Here is a 19,864-nt window from a genome sequence, read left to right on the forward strand (position 1 = left end):
TCGATTTTAAATAGCTACAGCATCCCAGTGGAGAAAACCAGAACTATAAAGAGAACAGAATCAAGATTAGGGTTTTGATCCAAAATGTATTGCACCACAAATTTCATAGTGTTTCATAATACAATCCATATTTACAGCATAGAAGGAAAGAAATCCAATGGCCATAGAAAGGATTATGTATACCACTGTTCTTATACAAGGAAAAGTGCATTAGCTTTTTAATATATGTATACACACCATTCTTGCTCTGCTATCTAAAGAAAATTCAACACTTAAGAAGTAATTTATGTTAAGTTGATCCTGTATGAGCTTTGGGATCTTAAATTGAAGTGTTAGTATATAATCTAAGCTTTTATTTTGCCACTCTATTGAAGGCTGCCTGTACTGCTTCTCTTACTGTTCAGCAGTAACCTTTCAAGCCAGGATCAACATAAACCGATTAGTCATTTCAGCAGGCATCAGGGCGAGCAGAGGGAACCCTGTCCCCTGGTCTCTGGTCCCACAGAAGTAGGGCAGGGCAAAGGGTCATTGTAAAGAAAAAGACCTTGAAGAATAAAATCTTCTCAGAACCAACAGGGTTATCCTGCCCCAGCTTTGTTTCAGTAGAGAAACAATTGATACAAATCTATTTTTGATTGTCTCTTTTCATATTAGAGCAGAGTTGTGCTCTTCCCATAAACTTCTCTATGCTATGCTTAAGTGCCGTAGATCAGGTTACTGAAGACTGTTTGGACAAGCTTTAGTGTACTAAAAACACGCTGTTGGTTTTCTCAACTTCAAATAAATACAACCTAGCTCTAAACGGAGGAGTGTCACTTGTGCCAAGGTGATAGCTATGGCGAGTACCTGCGCCTGGGTACAGCCGAGTAACAACGGGGGAGGGCAGCCAGGGCAGGGGTCTGCAGCACATTTACTGCTCTGGTAACGGGACCTCCCGTGGGAGGATCCTTTCGCGAGCCTGCTCACGTGCTGGAACTCTAACAGTACATCTCGACTGCTGCCACCAAGGTCGTGCCCCTGTTAGCAAAGCAAAGCTTAAAACCTGAACAGCGACTCTATCTCCACTAGAGGACAGCTTGAATTTTCTCGAATGTATTTAGTAAAGACATTGTTAGTAACACAAACCTCGTTGTCAGAGAATTACTAGAACTGCAGCCTGCTCACCGAATTCCATATGTGGTTTTTTAAAAAATATGTCCCATTTTTAAGAAGTCAGACTTACTGCTGCTTCCCATTTTCATCTAGATGGTGCAGTGTTTGGTATTAATAACTATGGGCAAAATTGTGCTTCCACTCCATGCGACAAATACCACCTTGGTCCCCTTTTCTTAAAGGAGAGGGAAAGCAAGCTGCTGGAACAAAGATTTATTCATTAAGAGTTGAATTTTGCCTTCGAACACAAAAACCTCATGAGCAGCGTTTCTTTTACCATGTAGTTAGGACACAGTTAACAGCCCACTACATGTGCATAACAGTTTTTAAGCATCAGTATTTGAAGTACAGAAAACCACAACCAAAGAGGCGGATACTGGTTATGAAGATTTGTTGCTAGCAGACTTGGAAGAAAAGAAGTAAAAATCAAAGTCTTTAATACCAATATTCTTCACTGTTTGTCACTAGATTATTATTATTTTTTAAAAATAAAAGGTATTCTCAGTGTACATTTACAATACCTGGAATTCAGCTTTAAAAATTTAAAATGGTTTACTACCCCTTCTTCCCAATGCTAACAACCTATGGTACAGGCTAATAGATTAGTTTTAAAGGCGACCGAGTATTAGGTACTATAATTAAGACCATTTTAAATATTATTTTTCTTTAAGAAAAGTAAAATCAGACAACTCTAAAGTTGTGCTCTCAAATTAAATAATCATCATCAACATGCAGCCTTCAGGACTGCAGGCCAGGATATATGCACCTTAAATTACACAGTGATATGAAAAAACGCGAACTATTAGTTATGTCAGTATAACAAGGCAAGGCAGATTTCTTTTTTTGGTTAAAGCTCCTGCTCCTGTTCTTTGAAAGGCTTTTCAAACTGTCAAAAACTCAATACAGTACTGCCAACAATTACTTTTTTTTTCTGCTTACTTTCCACAGCGAGACAAGGAAGCTTTCCTGTGCCTAGAGCTACTCAACTCTGGCACTCCATAACAGAAGCCGGAATCACCATCATAACAGATGCACGTGTTAGAAGCTTGAACTGCCAGCACCGGTATTAGTGAGGTTAACGTTACCCTTTGGTGCCAAGAAACAAGACTGATGAGCACAAGGAGCTGACTTCCATTAAGACCATCGAGACGACAGTCCCAGAGTCACACCCGGAAGAAGCGTTTCAGTTCGTAGTGAAAATTCTCCTTGCACGGTATTAATTTTGTAAACAGTGTCAAAAGTTCTTGTACAAAATACTGCAATGACAGTGATTAAGACACACCTGAATTAGTGTGTTCAGCGTTCTTTTCACAGAAAAAAGTGGCTAGATGCTGACTGCCCATTTTCAAGTTCCCTTAAGGCCACAGTGTCCTTGGGCTCGAGATAGACGGCCGGATACTGCCTTTAGGAGATGGCTTTGACCCGAACCATGACATCTAGGACAGGAAAGAACAATACACGTTATGCTACGTTCACACTTTTAAGAAGCTGAAGATCTGAAAAAGAAAGAATATGGTACATAGGCATCTCTCCATCACTTGATGGAAAGAACTATTTAGAAAACAGAACACTGCAGACTTCAGACTGCAGAAGCGAAGACAGTTTCACACAATCAGACCTGGAAGAAACAGCATCCACCTTCCACAAGTGAAGATGACGGAAGATTACGCTTAGATATACTCCTTTAAAATAATTACAAATTTAGTCATTTAAACACAGGACCTTCAGTTAATCCAGCATTAAACTGTTCCCTGAACAAGATGGCGAGGGAATCTCCCTCAGTTGCAATCCCACGTAGGCTGAACACGTCCAGCTTACCGAGTGGGCAGAGATGAATGCAGGATGTGGAAGGAACTGAGGTAGTACTCAGTTACAAACACTCACTGAGAGCCACATAGCCCGGGATGCGCAGGAGATCTGATTTTATGGAACAGAAAGGAGAAACGGAGCTAGGTGTCTAGCCCAGCATCAAAATGACAAACCAAGAATTCGGCTTCCTGCTTTTAAACATCTGACTGTACTCTAGCAGGGAGCTCCCAGCTTCCCTCCACAGACTGAGTCTGCTGGGCAAAACTGTGTTGCCACTCCTCTGAAGCACTGGAAGTTGCCGTCTCCCTCACTGAAATGGACAATTTCCAACAGGTACATATGTGATTAGCTACAATTTTAGTAATATGTTACATTTATTATTGTAGCTAGTATTTGGAAAAGATACTTTTCATCATCTCCCAGCATCTAAGAACTGTCATTCCATCTGCTGGGCATCTCATTAGAGACTGTAAGTGGAACAAACCCTTACCTTGTACTCCAAAGTTTCTTTAAGCATGTTTTCTTCCTCTTGTGAAAAATTCAGTAACACAGACACAGCTTTAATTAGATGAAATGCCTGAAAGAAACCACAGTATTTTGTTGCTTATGGTGCTCTCAGGCTCTATATTCTGGACTATGGTGCAGCACAGCTTTTTCTGTAGGTTTGGTCACAGACTTCTCAGTCACAACTGCAAAGAGCCGGCCAGCAGCCTTCCGTTATCCCCAGCTCCAGCAGACTGGGATGGCCTGTGCCTTACTTCTGCTGTACGTTTCCTGGCTTTCTGTTCTTTAACATTGGCTCGCATATTTTGGGGAAAGACGACAAATGGGGAGCCTAGCTAATTAGAGAAGAAGCTTGGCTCCTGTGGCACCCAAAGTTTTTTAAAAACTTTAAAACTTCAAAAACTTAAAAAGTTGATCAAACCAGCATGTAGGCAGGAAAGAATCATGGCATTTGTAATATACGCTTAAGTGTATTAACTCTAAAGTGCTAATATTCTGAATGGGGCACACAATGCAGAGTTAGTAAAGGAGTCAAGCAATCTGGATACCACGGGGCTGCACGATTATTTGTTCATCTTACGCACTGACTTGCAATTAAGCGAAGTATATTGCTGGCATAATGTTTTACCTTTAACTTTTCTGACACAATGTGGCGAACGTGAAGGAGCTCCAAAGGCGCTCGGTATTGCCTCTTACAGATCAACAGCAAGTGGTTTATGTCTTTTTCTTGGGATTTTTTTGTCTTAAGTGTACAGCTACCCTAATTACACACTCCATATGCTTTACAGAGTAGCGCAGAAGGAATGTCTTGTAGCTTCAGATCTTTTATCTCCAGACTTAACAACCTCTTAAAAATTCACATTTCCTTTTCATTTAGTTCATAATAATCTGTGCTTCCAAACATATCATTGTTAGCCATTTGGCTTCATTGTCCTGAATCAGTCAACAACTTGTTAAGCGTAGAAGTATGGAATTGGTACAGAAGTGTCCTTAGCAGGTAACAGGTGGCAGTTTCTAGAGAAAGACAGGCCTAGAAAGAGAAGGTCAGTGTACATCTTTACCTCAGATTCCCGGCAGGACATGAACTTTAGGACAACATGTTTAAGGTATTCAAAGTTTATCTCCCTTGAATCATTTAAATCAGAGTTGTTCGTGACAGTCACAGAAGCATTAGGCACTTCAGAATTTGCTTTTTCACGTACTTCGAGTACCTCACCATCAGGCCTTATTTTCTAAAAAAGGAAAAGAGAAATGCATTGTAGACTCTGTCAGCTTGACACTGGGAGAGGAGTCAAGTGCAAGATACCCAATACAGAGGGCTTGTATCCACAAGGTGGGTACAACCTGGGCATCAATAGGACAAGTGTCTCATCCTTCACGGGATTACAGCAGAGAAACATCTTCACCTGTCCCTAGACTCCAGGACAGAAGCTAATTGCCGTGAGCATTATGTGTACATTACCCAAACCAGCATGGAATTGGCTCCATGGTAGAAACTATCACCTGATGATTTTCTTTTTTCACTAATCTGCTCTGTGCCTTTCAAACATAGGCTCTGTTCAAAACAGTTTACTAGCTCAGAACAAAACCAACAATTTTTAAATCCCGTTAATTTTTTTTTAATTAGAAGATTTTTTTCTAGGAGAGGAAAACTGTTGTAATAGAGATTAAAGGGAAGCTTTCACTGGGGCAGGTATCACTCCCACGGTAAAACTTCGCTGAATGGCAGCTAAGTAGCAATCAAACTCCATTGTTCACTCTATGGAAATGTATTAAATGCCCAAGTTACCAAACACAGGCCTTCTGTAGCTAAAACTCTGTTGCAAGAGCCAAGTGGTGATAGACACCTGCACACCATCTGTTCAATCAATGATCCAGAATAATGTAATTCCTTAATTTAAGGGTTCACCAATCTGCCTGCAAACACAAGCAAACTGCAGACATCCCTAGTAAAAAAAAAAATATGCTCTAGCTAGCAGTCACGGTTTTGGAATTAGTTGTGCAAGTAACTCATTAAATGCCACCTGAAGAGACTGAAAAAACATAACCCTTACCAACTCTTTCTGGAGGGTTTTCTTGAGTTCTGTCATTCTTTGCTGTAGCTGCTTTATCATCTGTAAGCACAGCAAAGGAGAGTGTTAATCCAGTATTCGCTGTCAGCACACATTCTGAACCACAGATCTCTGGAAAAACCCATGACAAACAAGTGTAACGAATAAAACAATCGTTAAACAATGCTGACAGCTCTAAGGAAGCAACATACACATCTTGCCTTTCTAGCTGCACGTGTTAGCAGGCACGTGAAGGATACTTGGGCTTTCACGCGACAGCTCAGTGGAAGCGAACTGAATTCACACAAAAGGGGTCTGCAGGAAAGCTGTGAACTGTATCATTTGGTGCATCAGGCCTCCACAATAGATAAGGATACCTGCAATTGTGGCTGTAGTTTTTATCCACTGTTCCTAGATCCTTGTACAATCCAGAATAGTGGATACAAATTGTATCTGCCATTTTGGTAAGCCTGTCCTTCTAAGGCTGCAGGATGGGCAGCACCAATTATTTGGCTTCCTACTTAAAATGGGAAAGACTAACAGCTGTTTCTGCTGTTTCAGTTCACCTTGTTCTTCTCAGCAATTTGCTGTTCCAGCTCTCTGTTATCTTTCTGAAGTTGAATGATGTCTGCAGCTGCTACCTCTCCATTCTGTTCCACCACACGATTTTCTGGAGAATGGAAATGCTTGTTGTTGGATGTGCTCATCGATTCCTCCAGTTCTAAAGCCTACAAAAAAACGATGAGTGAATTGGAGATGGATCACGACATTTGCAGCCCATGAACACTCCCCAGCGAGAAAGCTTGATTTCTTTTTGGTGGTGGTTTTTGTGGTGGGATGGTGGTGGTAGCTTTTTAAACCAGAAAGCATTAGTGGCGATCTAGCTGGCTACATCTCTCACTGGCCTGCTGACTACTTTTGGGTCTCTGTCTCACTGGTTTCATAATGATTGTCTCAAGACATTTTATGAGTCAAATGAAATAAGGGGTTGGCTTTCATAAACCCGTTGCAGGTCTGACAGGAAACAGCTTTCTGAGGAAGACAGAGAGCAACAAATAATTGTGGTTTACATTGCTCTGTTTCAGATCACGAGCAAGCTGTCAGAGGAAACAGCTCCAAGCATGTATCACCAGGCATGACAGAACTGGGGGTCTCTCAGACACCCACTTATCTTCTTGAGAAGTCTGAACAGATCAGATTTGCAACTGCACTCACATTTTTCTCATGTTCTCTGGCTAGCAGGCACTCCTGTATCTGCAACTTCAGTTCATCAATTTCCTTTCTTGCTGTTTCTTCTTTCTCCACTGCTTGGCTATTACTGGCTTCTATGTCAGATTGCAACTGATGCATTTGCAGCAAGACAGCTTCACGATCTGCAAAAGGAGAGACCTGCTTAGTATCAGTCTACTGAATCGAATGGGAGTTTCTAATTATTTTTCTTAAACGAAACAAGTTACAGTGATAGTAAATCCTGACCTTTTTGTCTTGTTCCATTGTAAAGACAGAAAGATGATGGAATTTAAGCCAACCAAACTCATGTGCATGTTTTTGCAGACGAGCAGCCTCTAACTGTCTGAAAGTCAGGGCGATTTTAGTACTTAACAACATAATTATCAATTAGACCTGCTCTAAAAGACCCCCATCAAATGTCTGTGTGACTTGTGCTGTGACTGCACAGGAACACTTGGGGCCAAGCTGTGAGCACAAATGGCTAGCTGGCCCAAGTGGCTATCAGCACATGGCTAGCCGAGGGAATGGTGCAACAAGGGCTAAAGTTTTGCTCCCTTTCTAAATAATGGCAACACACAAGATAAACACGGTGCGGCGAGGAACTCAATGAAGACGACTGCACTTCATTTTTTAGTATTAGTGTGGAATATCAGTTTAAAGCTGTTCTGTAAGAACGTACATAATCTTTCAAGCAAACACAGTTTTTAAAGCAGTGCAATGAAGTAGCAGTTTTTGACCTCTATCATTTATTTCACGTTTTGTGCAAAAAAATAATTTACAAAAAGTACAGCAAGAGTTTTAACTTTATGGTGTATAAACATAAGACACTGATTTTAAGAAGTGGTTGTTTTTAAGGACCCCGTAGAAAGACTGCCCAACTGTTATTGAAAGATAAAAGATTTTGAAAATGCTAGTAGATTAAATGTGGAAGAGAAATCTAGAATTATTATATATATATATATATATATATATCAGGCAAGCCCAGAACCAAAGAGTGTACTTAGATGAAGCTGTCTGGGATACAGTAGGCTTGCTGGGACTAACCTTGACTGAGTTGGTTTAGTTCTTCCTTCTGTTTCAGAAGCATATCACCTTTTTCCTCAATCAGCTGGTCTTTTTCCTTTATTAAGGAAGCCATATGTGAAACCTTCAAAGCAGGCAAACACACACAAGTCATTCAAGATATAAAACTAGAAGGTGACATTGAAAGATTTCAACATACCTCAGAGGTTCCAATTTTTTTTAATACTTTTTTTTTCATGGGAAGAACTGCAGAAGAATTTATGTAGCAGTAAAAGGCAGTGGCTGGTATCTGTAACCAGCAGGGGCTGCCTGAACTTTGTGCTAGCCAATACAATACCTTGGAAAAGTGGTTTGTGCAGCATTAGTGTTACAGGTAATGTAATGTGGACGTCTGGGATCTATCCAGAGAAGGCATCACCTGTACAATGCTGACTTCAGTGCTTTTTAATGAGATCAGTGTGCTGTAAGAGCTAAACCACCTTCACTTCTGATAAGCCCTGTGCCACAGTCAGAACGGCCTCATCACCACTGGGCAGCAGCTGTAAAACAGCTGCTGAACTAAACCAGCCGACCATCGCCTCACAGCCTTCTACCTACAGCCAGACCTCCAGCAGCCCCAGGAGAACAAAGAAACCAAAAAATGGGATTAAATTCAGTCAGACTTGCTCAGCTGGCAGTTCCTAGCTTAAGCAAACACAAGCTCACATTATCCACCATGACCGTTTTTAATAACAGCAGAACAACTGTATCCAGGATTTGCATTTGGTTACTGGATACAACCTCCTCCCTACGAGGAAATCTACAGTTTTACAACTGCTACGCTTCAGAGGGACAAAGATGTGATATAAGCACTGAAAGGAACAACAGAATGAATAGGTTTCTTTAAAACAAACTGCCAACTAGTCAGTCAATGGCTCAGGATGCCTAGCCCACTGGGACTACATACCAGCTTAGCGATGGAAAGGGCTCTGAAACACCAGTCACCTTCATTCCGAGCAACTTGCTACTACCTGGTCTTCCAGGTTCATATTGTTGTTCACATTCAACTGCCACACCTTGCTATAACTCCTAAGCCTGCAAACTTACAAACATCCCCAACCCTGCAGTCAGCAGCGTTTTATATTCTGCTGTCTTGCATGCTGAGGATATGATTCTGATTAATGTTCTTGACTCTTATGATAATTAAGTACAAATCTAGTCTGGTCTGTGAAAGGTGGGGAGCACCCAAATATATTTCAGACTGTTGGTATTAACCAACCTGCTGTTGTAATTCCTCTCTCTGTTTTCGTGTTTCTTCCAATGCTTTAGCAATTTCAATGCTGACAGTCTCTCTGCTGCTCAATTCGTTCTGCAAAACAAAAGTAATTCAGAGGTTACTTGAGACAACTAAAATCAAGTCAGTCTCTCATCTTTAAACTCAAATCTATTAGCAACTAGAATTGAAGGGTGTTCTGACACACCAGTTTATGCTTCTGAATGAGTTACTGTTTTGTTTTACTGCACAGCTGCCATCTGCACATGTAAGAGCAACACAGAACTGATGTAAGAGGCCATATGTATTATATTCAAATGCTTTAAAAATCTTTTAGCTTGAAGTCTCTATTACAAAGTAGTTCCTTCCTACAACTGATCTTTACTCCATTTGTGCATCCAAGAGTAGCTACAGAAAAAACCAGCTTTCAACAACATAAAACTACAGTTGAAAGTCTGCGTATGAGCTGTAAATACCTGACCAACTTAAGTTTTCAGCTTTTGTTTTGAACGCTATGAGTGGAATTTGATGTTGAACCATTCTGTATTCATTACTGCTAACAGGATTTAAAAGCTCTTCATGCCTGACAATACAGGAGTGTATTATTTCTGCCTGATTTAGGCAGACCCAAGCATTCTGCTTCAGAAAAGGATGAGCCATTTGTAATGCTCCTCAAATGCATTCCTACTGAGTACCAAAGATGATTTACAGCTGAATGTTACAGTACATGACACCTGAATGTAATGTGAATCCAAGTACTGAGAATGTAACACACTTTGCCGTTAACTGTTTCTCAAACTTGGCTCTGTATTTAACCAAGGTCACTGACCAATTAAGCCCTTACCTTTAGCCTGTTCAATTCAGACTCTTGCTTTGTTAAAGAGCTCTCATACTCTTCTCTGCTTTTGTTAAGACTTTTATTTTCTTTTTCCAGCTGGGTCTGAAAAATAAAGATTGTTTAAATAGTAGGTACAATTATTCTAATGCTTTGTTTAAACAATTAAACACATCAAATGCTCTGTATTTAGTTTCTTAAAAGTATGCGATTTTCTATTATAATGCTAGGAGTGCTGAATAAAAACACTCAGACAACACGCAAGGTCTATGTGCCATGTTAACATTTTGAGAAGACTCAACATGGCCCACTGAACAGTTTCTGTACTTACAATCTTTTGCTGAGCAGCTGTTTTATCAAATTCCCAAGCTGTTTCAAGAGCAGCAATTTGAGACTCCAGCCCAGTAACTTTCTGATCGTACTGATGTTTCTCATTCAAAATCTGTTGCTGTAGTTTACTTCTTTCATCCTCTAGATCAGTTTGCTAGATCAGAGAAATAAACACTACATTAATAACATTTTGAAGTTCTGACAAGAATTGGACACCATTCCATGAGAGACATACGCAAACTGAAGCAACGCTATTCCTTTAGCAGCAGCATCACTTACTCATAGACAGACACCAGTTGAGGAGACAAACAGTAAGAAAACACTTGAGCAATGAAAAAAAACAGGAGTGAGTGTCTCTGGAGATGCTAATCTGCTACTGGTCAGTGAAACATCCTGCAGGAGACTTACCAATTTCTGGATCTTCAGATCCTGTTCAGCAGCTGCTTCCTTGCTCTTTTTCAATGCTTCTGCTGCAATTTGTAGTTTTTGTTCCAGTTCTTTATTCTAAAATATAACCATGCATTAAATTTCTTATCTGTTGGCATCTATGTTATTAGAATAAACATACAGAATGTGGGATGACCCAATAGGGGAAGGTAAACATTAAAAACACAACGCCAGTGTAGTTCAGACACACTGCCTACTTGATACATGCTGCTTTTAAGAACACTTCACCACACCTGGTGCACTACCCCCCTGAAGTACAATGCTTGCACTTCAGCTATTTGTTTCTTAGGATAGGGAAGATACACATGAAATCTCTAACTTCATAACCTCTAGGCCCTTCTCCACCACTGAAGGTAGCAAGATGACCAGAGACACTGATCAGTTAGACTGGCCTTTCAAGATTAGATGTGACATGCAGTCTCACTTTTGGCTGAGAGCACAAGGTGGAAATCTGTAGTGAAATAAAAATTATCTACCTGTGTTTCCAATCGGTTCACAGTCTCAGTGTGATGCGTTCTGTCTGTTAGTACCTGCTGCCTAGTTTCATCCAGTTTCTGCTCAAGAGTAGTTTTCTGAAGATTACATTGAGATGAAGAACAAGAGAAAGGAGGGACAAAGAGATACATTGCTGAGTTTTTTAATTAAGATTTTTCTTTTTATTTCATTAATAAGGTCAAACTAAAATGGAACAGTTATTTTGATATGCAATGCAGCTTCGCTTTTGGGAACCAGCAAGCTACTGCATAGGGCTTCCACAGATCACGTTGCCCTGGGGATGACAACTTGCTACTAGGAATAAGAAATTCACTGGCATCTTGTCGTGATTCAGATGTAAACCCTAATCAGCAGCTAGGTCGTAATTTTCTAACCCAGGCCAAGTTTAAGTGATCAAAAAATTTTTTCTGAAAGCTTAACTTCTCCTGCATCACAGCAAATACAAAACAGGGTAAAACATTTGCTAATTATGGTAGTTACTTTCCAAAATGTTTTACTACTGCTACATGGACTTTAAACTGGCTCGAGTTTCCTAAAGCAAGTTATTCTATCATAACAACATCAAGTTGATGCGTCTGGTAGGCAAGCCTGACCTCGTCTCCCTGTCACCCAGCTGGGGAAACATTGCTCCAAACTGTTCCCAACAGGAGCATCAGTGCTTGGGAAAGAGTTGGAGAAGTAATGAGAGAAAGGGCATTAACCAAAGCCAAGTTCTTTCTGTTTTCAGCTGTTTCTAAAGAGTTCTGAGACTCAAGTTTTCAATATACAACGTTGTGTTTGTATACCTATGTGCAAAACCAATTCCCCTTCCTGTCCCAATGCTTTGCAAGTCATGATAATAGAAGATAAAGAACAACGAGAAGAGTTCGCTGTTCTCTGTAAGGACTAACCAATAAAACTCTCAACTCATTCCACCTACTGTGGGGATGTTAAAAAGCTGCTCTTTTGCTTCTAAGCAGTCAGATGCATTGCCTAAACAGACAGGCAGAAAGACCCATAGAGACATCCGTGCAATTATCTACATGAACCGGCTTGATTAGTCACCTACACAATTCTGTCCAGCATAGACAGTGTGCCAATATACATGGCAGGGACAAATGTGCCTGCATCACATCATCATATATTCTATGTGTGAGAAGTAATGTTATGTCCTAAATAAAAAATAAATAAATAATTCTCACTGAGATTGCACTTTTAAGCAGTCTATAAATGTATAATTACCTCTTTGAGTAGTTCCTGCACATGTTCATCCCCTGAAAGATTTCTTTCTAGCTTTTTTTCTAAGGAAGACACTTTTTCCTGCAGCTGTTCAGCAAGTTTATTCCTCTCAGCAAATTCAAGAGTCATCTGTAAGAACAAGAAATCACAGAATCTTTTCTGTAATGAAGCTTTCAGCTAATCCATTGTGGTTTGACTTTAAAAAGTGCCATTAGAAAGAGAAAAGTCCTCTCTGAAAAGACAACATGGTCCTAAAACACTTTCTAGACACCAAATGTCAAACTCTCAGTGCATTACCCAGATGCATACCCCTTTACAACCAGCCAACAGCAGGTGCATCTGAAAACACTTAACCTTTTGCTTGTGTTGTTCGTATTCCACCTTCAGAGATTCATGCTCCACCCGTAGCATTTCCAGTCTCTTCTCACAACCAGTACCAGCAACTCGAGCCTAAAAATTTTGAGAAATTACTTGCTCTGAAACTTAAGATTTCCAAAACCACATAACTGATATCTAATCTAACTTCTGCAGACAAGGAGCCCTTCGAATCAAATCTCACTTAACTCAAACTTACATTTTGCAAGTCTACAGAAAGCTGCTGAATGACAGTTTGTAGCTCCTGTTCTCTTAACTCCAGAGCAGTGATCTTATTTTCTGCATTTGTCTCAGCTGTCATTAGTTCATCTCTTCACAGAAAGAGAATAAGAAAAAGTGACATACCGTTGCAGAAAAATATAAACTTTAGCAGATAAATCTGCTGCTTATGAAAATGGACTAAGCAACAACAAGATTTTCTTGTCCTAAAATCAGCCACTGGTTGATTATACATTTTCCAAAAAAAGTGACAGTTAAGCATTCAAACTATGCAAAAAAAGAAATCATTACAACAAGCTTACAAAACCCTAAACAAGTACTACTTTAATTGACTTGAAAAGAAATACAAACTTGGCATTTACATCCACATCAGCATACCAGAAGCAATTATTCAGTCAACTTGCTATATATATATATAAACTCTTCCAAAAATACCTCTGTGCCTCTAGCTCCAAGAACTGCTGCTGCAACTCTTGAAGATCTTTCCTGAGGCCCGATGACTCCTTGCTTGCATCCTGAAGCACCTCTTTAGTGTGGGTTAGTTCTCGAGCGCACATCTCTAGTTCCTGCTCAGTTTTGCTCAGAGATTCTTCCTTTTTCAAAAGCTGAATATTAGAATGTTATCTTTGACAATACAGATGACCCAGTAATACTGATAAAGACTTCTCATTGAAACTTGTCTTTTTTATTAAGTTATGAGATGAATTAAACGAGAACAAGTAACTACCAGAAAAGTCACCGCTGAAATAAACTTTGTAGCATTGTGTGCATGTATCTACTGCTAGGATTTTGACACTGACCAATACTGTATACAAAGCATAAAGACTAAAAAGACAATTAATGCAGAGCTACCACTAACTTGGTATTTTAACAGAAATTTTTGGAAAAGGAAAAAAAAATTTTAAACAATCTTACCATGTGTTTAACTTTGGCAATTTCCTGCTGTTGAAAGCCCTCCAGTTCATCAATTTCATCTCTTTTTTGAAAGAGGTTCAAACTCTGCTCCCTCATTTCTTGTAACTGTGTTTCAAGCATTTTTTTTTCCTGATAAACCAACAGAAACAAAAGGAATCCAAGAATATCTGTATGCTCATTTCAAGTCAAGGAACCTTGTCTTGCAGCTGTAAGGCGCTCTGATGGTGCTACACATAGAACTAGAAACTCTTTCCACATTCATGTTGCAGTAGGCAATGCGCAGCAAATTACTGAACTTCAAAAAATCTCAGAAATATTTCTGTATTCATTACATCGCAGCCAAAGATCACCTAACCGAACTCTTAAAAACGGACAGCAAATAGTAGCATGTATAATGTCTTAATAATTAGAGATACTTTAAAATAGGCTAAGCTAACCAGCTGAATAACAAGACTGAAATCCTGCACTAAAAAAATCCTTTCCAAACAGTTTCATTCATTTTGTAAAACAGACAACCTACTGCAATGCCTCAGCCCAAGTCGCTACCTCCTTCTGCATCCCAGCTGCCTCCTCTGTAATAAAGGAAACTATTGTTCCGTCTTACAGAAGTACATCTTCATCACAACCCATCATTCTTTACTGCCCCACTGAAAAATAATTCCAGAAGTATGTCCTGAAGCATTGGGGCTGGTAACAAAAGGAAATGTTTGGCCTCTTCCACTGAAGAGTGATCAAATAATAAAAAGGGCTGAACAGAGTTGAGCTGTCAGAAGTGTGCAGGCTGGTGGTTACAAATACACATACACACTGGGTAAAAAAAAAAAAAGCTCCCAAAAATTAATTACCTTTTCAACTTGACCCAGTTTTTCCGTCCACTCCTGAACAAGAAAGAAAGGAGAAAAAAAATAATCAAAATCAATTTGTAGACTTTCAAGGACAGCAATTATGGAGGGAGGACAGAGATACTAACTTGTGATAATGATTAAAAAAACAACCAGCAAAAGAAAAGTAACAGCTAGTGTAAGGCTGAGGAATCGTTTATGCTACCTGAAGACATAAGCTTTGTGTATGTAAAATGAAAGTGACAACAGGTCTACTGCAATTGAATCTTACCGAACAAGTGCAAGCTTAACCTTTCATTACAAATTGTGTGCTCTCTTTAAAAACAACAAGGACAGGCAGAACAATGGCACGTCCTACACCATTTCTGGCATTTGAACTTACTGCTCCCTTCTTTCCTCAGCATTGACCTGCTAAGCATACATGACACTGAACAACTATTTTAATTAATGGTGACACACCTGCCCCAAATATCAAGGTCATGCACTCAGATCAAAAGTCAAGCTGTTCAAGCTCTGTTACCTGGTCCTTTTTTTCTAAGGCCAAAGCCATTCCTTCAGCCATCTTGGCTCGACTGGCTTGATGAGCCTCATTCTGCTCCTGAAACTTCCTCATGGAGGCTATCAACAGAGAATCACCAGCTATATTAAAAACTCATCTTTTAAAATTGCTTCTCAATTTTCTATAAGTTATTTATAACTTTAAAGAACTGCTTCTGCAAGTGATTAGCCCCATCTTGACTCTCTAGCACTAATGCTGTACCACTTATTACTTCACACCGCTTGCACCTTGGACAAATACCAGCAATAACAGAAGACAGTTCCTCAGTGGATTATAATAAAGCTGCAGGTTTCAAAAAGGTCTCCTGCATGTCAGCCCCAAACTTGGCAAAAGGATTATAACAACAACTTTGTTCAACAGCCAACATACTACTGCTTTTGACACTGTAAACAAGAACTTGTGTTCCGATTCTTTGCAACCTAGAGGTGCAAAGTTTGAAAGAAAATGATTTACAACATCTGTACATCAAACCCATCCGTTTCCTTCCAACCATAACAAATTTCAACTTAAAAAAAGACAACAAAAAGGAGAAAGAAAAGTACGTACAATCCTGATGCTTTTCTAATGCATTTTCAAGCTTCTCTTTTATCTTCTGTAAGTTTCGGATCTGATCAGCATAATCTTGTGTGAGGAGGGAGAATCACAGACCAGGAATGAACAGACATTGGGGAAGGAATTTTTTAGGGGGAAAAAAAAGAAAGAAAAAAAAAGAAAAAACGATGAGTGGAAAACGACGATGATTTTCTCAATCAGAAAATCATTGCTGCTGAGGAAAACTTGGGTGACCATAACAATGAACACAAGCAAATAGTTCCAATACTGTCCACAGGGTAAATGGTTGGTACAAACAGGAGGACCTGTCCTAAGCATGCCAGTTACACAAAAAAAAGGCCGTACTAGAGAAAGGACTATCCCCACTTCTCACTTTCTTTAAGAACAGTGATCTATTTAACTCTGTTTAGGAAAGGTCTCTCTCATCAGACGATGCTTGCATCCTTGATCCATACTGCTTGTTGTTCGAGTCAGCCAGTATCTCTGAGGCTGAGCTGGTGCTCCCACTTGGCTATGCATTCTTACTGCTACTGTGCCTGCCAAGCAGAACTGACAAGGCAGGCAGATACAAAAAAACCAAAACAAAATACACACACACACCTTGGAGAAGTTTAATTAATGCAATGGAAAGGAGGATTTACTGACTGGGCTGCTTGCATGAGTCTCTTGATACTTAGAGCCTCCCTCTCTCGTACTAAGCCCCAACTGGCACTTTTAAGTTTGCCATATGCAAACAGACAAACACTTTGCCCTTTCAAATCGCAATGTGAAATCATTTCTGAATCTTGTATTTTCTTGAACTGAACAGGAGCCTAATAAGTTTCCAGAATAAATAAAAACAATCCTGAGCTGGCTATAACCTTTCCTTATTTTCCAAGGCCTTCCATGAACTTTGGGAAGCAGCAGCGTAACACAGTTTAACCAACACTCTGATCCACTCCACACAACCGGGATGGAAAGCAGCATCCGAGCAGAGCCCGTATTACAGCTTTACAGAACACTGTATTATCTTAGAAAGAAAAAAAGCCTCAAGACTGTTTCACATTGAATCCTTTGCTTTTTCTTCATTTCAAAGTTCACGTCTTTAAGGACAGCACGAGATCTCAGAAGAACAAAGCATTACATACGCAGAATAAGTAAAATAAAGATGGGAAAAGACGCTATTTGGAGCACGGGGACAGAAAGCTATCCCACCTGTTCAAAAGATCCACATAAACGTGTCATGAGATCAGCAGAAAAGAGTCAGTCGTCTTTATAAAAGACCAGTTATACTGGCTGCAACCTAGATGACAATCAACAGGTTTGCTACAATTCAATATTCAACAAAACCTAACGCCACGTGTTTTTAATGAATTAAAACACTTAAGTTTTTATGCCTAAAGTAACAGGGGTTTGTATGTATCAAGACACATACCAGACAGCTTGACCTCCAGTTTTCTTATTTGTTCATTTCTTCTGAACAACTGGGATGAAAGATCCTCTCTAGAGCTGCTTCCATCAGAAGCCTTGGTAGAAAAACAACACTCATATAACTTACAAAATTCAGAAAAAGTGATCCTGCCCTATATTAACCCTCCAACAATAAACACTATCGCACCTAGGAATAATGGTTCTGTTTTTCACATGAAGGGGCAAGTTGTACTAGCACAGCAGAATGTGTAAAAAAAAGAAAAATGCTGAAGAAGAAAAACAGTAAGGGCTTAAACAGTCAGCTCTGCAACGCTGGCCTGTCCCAGGAAATACAAAGCTGTTAATAGAATCTGTAGCTGAAAAGTATTTGCTCAAACTGATCACTGGGGAAATGGCATAATAGAACACCTAAGCAGGGGAAAAAATCCGGCTCTACAGTACAGGTTTCAGGGTGGGTTCAAAGTGAAAGTCTTGAAAAACTAAGTAGAAAAGAAACAGTAACGCTCTTCAGGTGAGATAAGCTCGCTTAAGCACTAATGCAGTCTTTCCATGCAATGGTCTCTCCACGCAAAATCCACTACATAACCAACTGATGATTCTCTACAGGGTTTTTTGCTTCACATAAATCAATATTAGGAGCATTTAAATGAATATTGCTAAAACGACTAATTCTCAGACGTTTTCTGAAAATCACTCAAGACTTCAGCTGCCATTGTTATTTGTCTTCTGTTCTCTAAACTCACAACAAGGTAAATTAAATTTCTATGCAAGAATTTGTCAAATGCAAAAAAAAAATATCAGAAAAACACAATGCTAATATATTTCCATTGTAGACTGTATTTAAACATTAGCAGCTCCTACTTTCTGCTTAACAGAACTGGAAGTTCAGCTGAGCTTCAGAAAAAATGAGTTGAAACTCCACCTTGTAAATAACTTCTCCATTCTGCAGTCTGCAAATGAAGAGCACAACGAAAAGCCGTGCTGCAATACAGCGGGTACTGTTGGCTCCAACAGTGGTGCGACACTGTGTCTTAATCCAGGTTTTCAAAAATACGATAGCCATCAATGGGCAGAGGTGCCAGAGCATTACAGGGTTTCATTTAACCTATACACTCCTGGAATTATACAGCTTGCTTAAACAGTGCTTTGAACGAGAGAATTGAAACCAGACATTGGAGAACTACGACAGCTGAGTGCAACAAAACTACATGCGCTTTCTCATAAACAATACACTTGAGTAGGAAGAGTACCAGGAAGCCAAGAGGTAAACACAGGTCCGTACCTAGATGAGAGCTAACCAGTATCTAGCTTGCTTTCCTACTGCTTCAGTTATTAATTTTACCAATAGGTATCTCACATGTTACCACAGCTGTATTCAATACTTTATGTCTGTTTAACAATGTTCTGTATTGAGATAGCTTTGCAACTCACGTTTACATGGGATTGCAAGCCTCCTGCCAAGTACTGTGGTTAACAGAAAAACATTTTCTCTTCAGGATTTAAGTTTATTCAAGCTAATGATTCATTTATGCATTAGGATGTACACCTACCAGGATACCACAATACGTTATTCAACTCATATGCTAGACTTAAAATGGCTGTCTGTAAAGCCATAATAGAAATGTTGTAAGAGGAATTAAAATTCAAAGCAAGGTGTAACTTACAAAGTCATCTCCGGAGTCTGCTCCCACGGACGTAATTGACTCCTTACTGACAGACCTGGGGATCCGGGCAGCTCCTCCTGGCCTGGGAGCAATAGCGGCCTCTTCTGCTATCTTCTTCTTCAATTTTGCAAACATTTTAATGCTCTACAGCACTGCAATATCCAGGGACTTCGAAAAGCCACTACCTCCAATATGCTTAATATACCAACACTGTTTAAAGCTTCCAGATGCCAAGATTTAATTTTGTGCCTCATCCACTGTTTTACTGCATTTCTAGTTCCATTAAAGCCTTCACAGCCTAACAGTACCTGCAAATTAAAGAGACATGGTTTCCACACTAAAAATTTCGATGCGTATTAAACGCTTAAGGGTATCGAAACGCCCTTTAGCGTCACAGCTGTTGGAATACGCTACGACCACAGTCACGCAGAGCAGTACCCTTTAAAAAAAAACCCAGACGGACCCAAGGCGTGAGAGCGCTCAGAGGCACGGCCGGCCCCCGCCGTGTCCGCTGCGGGAGCGCCGGGCGAGCGGGTCCCCGCACCCGGGCGGCTGCCCCTCCCCCCGCAGGCCTGGCGGGCTCAGGGCTGGCCCGGCCCGAGCCGGCCGGTCCCCGGCAGGGCAGTCCGCGGCGGCTACAGCCCGCTCTGAGGCGGCCGAAAGCCCGCCGCCTCCCGGCGGGCACTGCGTCCCGGCCCCCAGCCCGCCCCCCGGCCCGGGCCCTCACCGCCCATGGCCCGGCCTGGCCTGGCCGGGACGCCGGGGCCGCCGCCGCTCCCCCGCCGCCGCTGACCCGGAAGCGCCGCGCGGGCCGGAAGCGGCGCGCGCCGGTGCGCAGGCGCGGTGAGGTAGGCCCCGCCCCCGGCGCCTCCGTACCGGCGTTTGCCACAGTTTATTGACAGTAAACTCGGTGGGCAGGCCCGGAAGACGGCGGGGGGTGACTGCAGCCGGGGTACACGTGAGGGACGGCCAGGAGCCCCGG

The 19,864-nt window shown here is 40.8% G+C and overlaps 1 protein-coding gene across 2 annotated transcripts; it reads right to left on the reverse strand.

The window, feature by feature from the left end:
* Window positions 1–66: 66 nt before the first annotated feature.
* On the reverse strand, window positions 67–19,733 carry GOLGA1 (golgin A1). Of its 2 annotated transcripts, none has more exons than XM_056353035.1 (23): window positions 19,610–19,733; window positions 18,883–19,190; window positions 17,223–17,313; window positions 15,803–15,877; window positions 15,218–15,315; window positions 14,701–14,733; window positions 13,856–13,984; window positions 13,376–13,533; window positions 12,921–13,032; window positions 12,701–12,796; window positions 12,350–12,475; window positions 11,110–11,205; window positions 10,595–10,690; window positions 10,188–10,340; window positions 9,866–9,961; window positions 9,028–9,117; window positions 7,791–7,893; window positions 6,732–6,889; window positions 6,083–6,244; window positions 5,520–5,579; window positions 4,527–4,697; window positions 3,452–3,538; window positions 67–2,588 (listed from the first exon to the last, which is right to left on the reverse strand). In XM_056353035.1, the coding sequence occupies exons 2-23, from the start codon at window positions 19,015–19,017 to the stop codon at window positions 2,508–2,510; spliced, it is 2,406 nt and encodes an 801-aa protein (XP_056209010.1). In that variant the 5' UTR covers window positions 19,018–19,190; window positions 19,610–19,733; the 3' UTR covers window positions 67–2,507. The 2 variants fall into 2 exon arrangements, with proteins under 2 accessions (XP_056209010.1, XP_056209009.1); XM_056353034.1 differs by having other exon boundaries at window positions 13,376–13,545.
* Window positions 19,734–19,864: the final 131 nt, after the last annotated feature.

This window comes from Falco biarmicus, chromosome 9 (genome assembly GCF_023638135.1).
Source record: "Falco biarmicus isolate bFalBia1 chromosome 9, bFalBia1.pri, whole genome shotgun sequence".
NCBI lineage: Eukaryota > Metazoa > Chordata > Aves > Falconiformes > Falconidae > Falco > Falco biarmicus.

Excerpts from the sequence above, each read along its gene's own strand:
- GOLGA1 (XM_056353034.1), bottom strand. The coding sequence starts at position 19,017 with ATGTTTGCAAAATTGAAGAAGAAGATAGCAGAAGAGGCCGCTATTGCT. Across the intron at positions 15,878-17,222 it reads ACTGGAGGTCAAGCTGTCTG|ATTATGCTGATCAGATCCGA; the intron begins GTATGTGTCTTG and ends TCCTCACACAAG. Across the intron at positions 13,546-13,855 it reads TTGCCAAAGTTAAACACATG|CTTTTGAAAAAGGAAGAATC; the intron begins GTAAGATTGTTT and ends TCTAATATTCAG.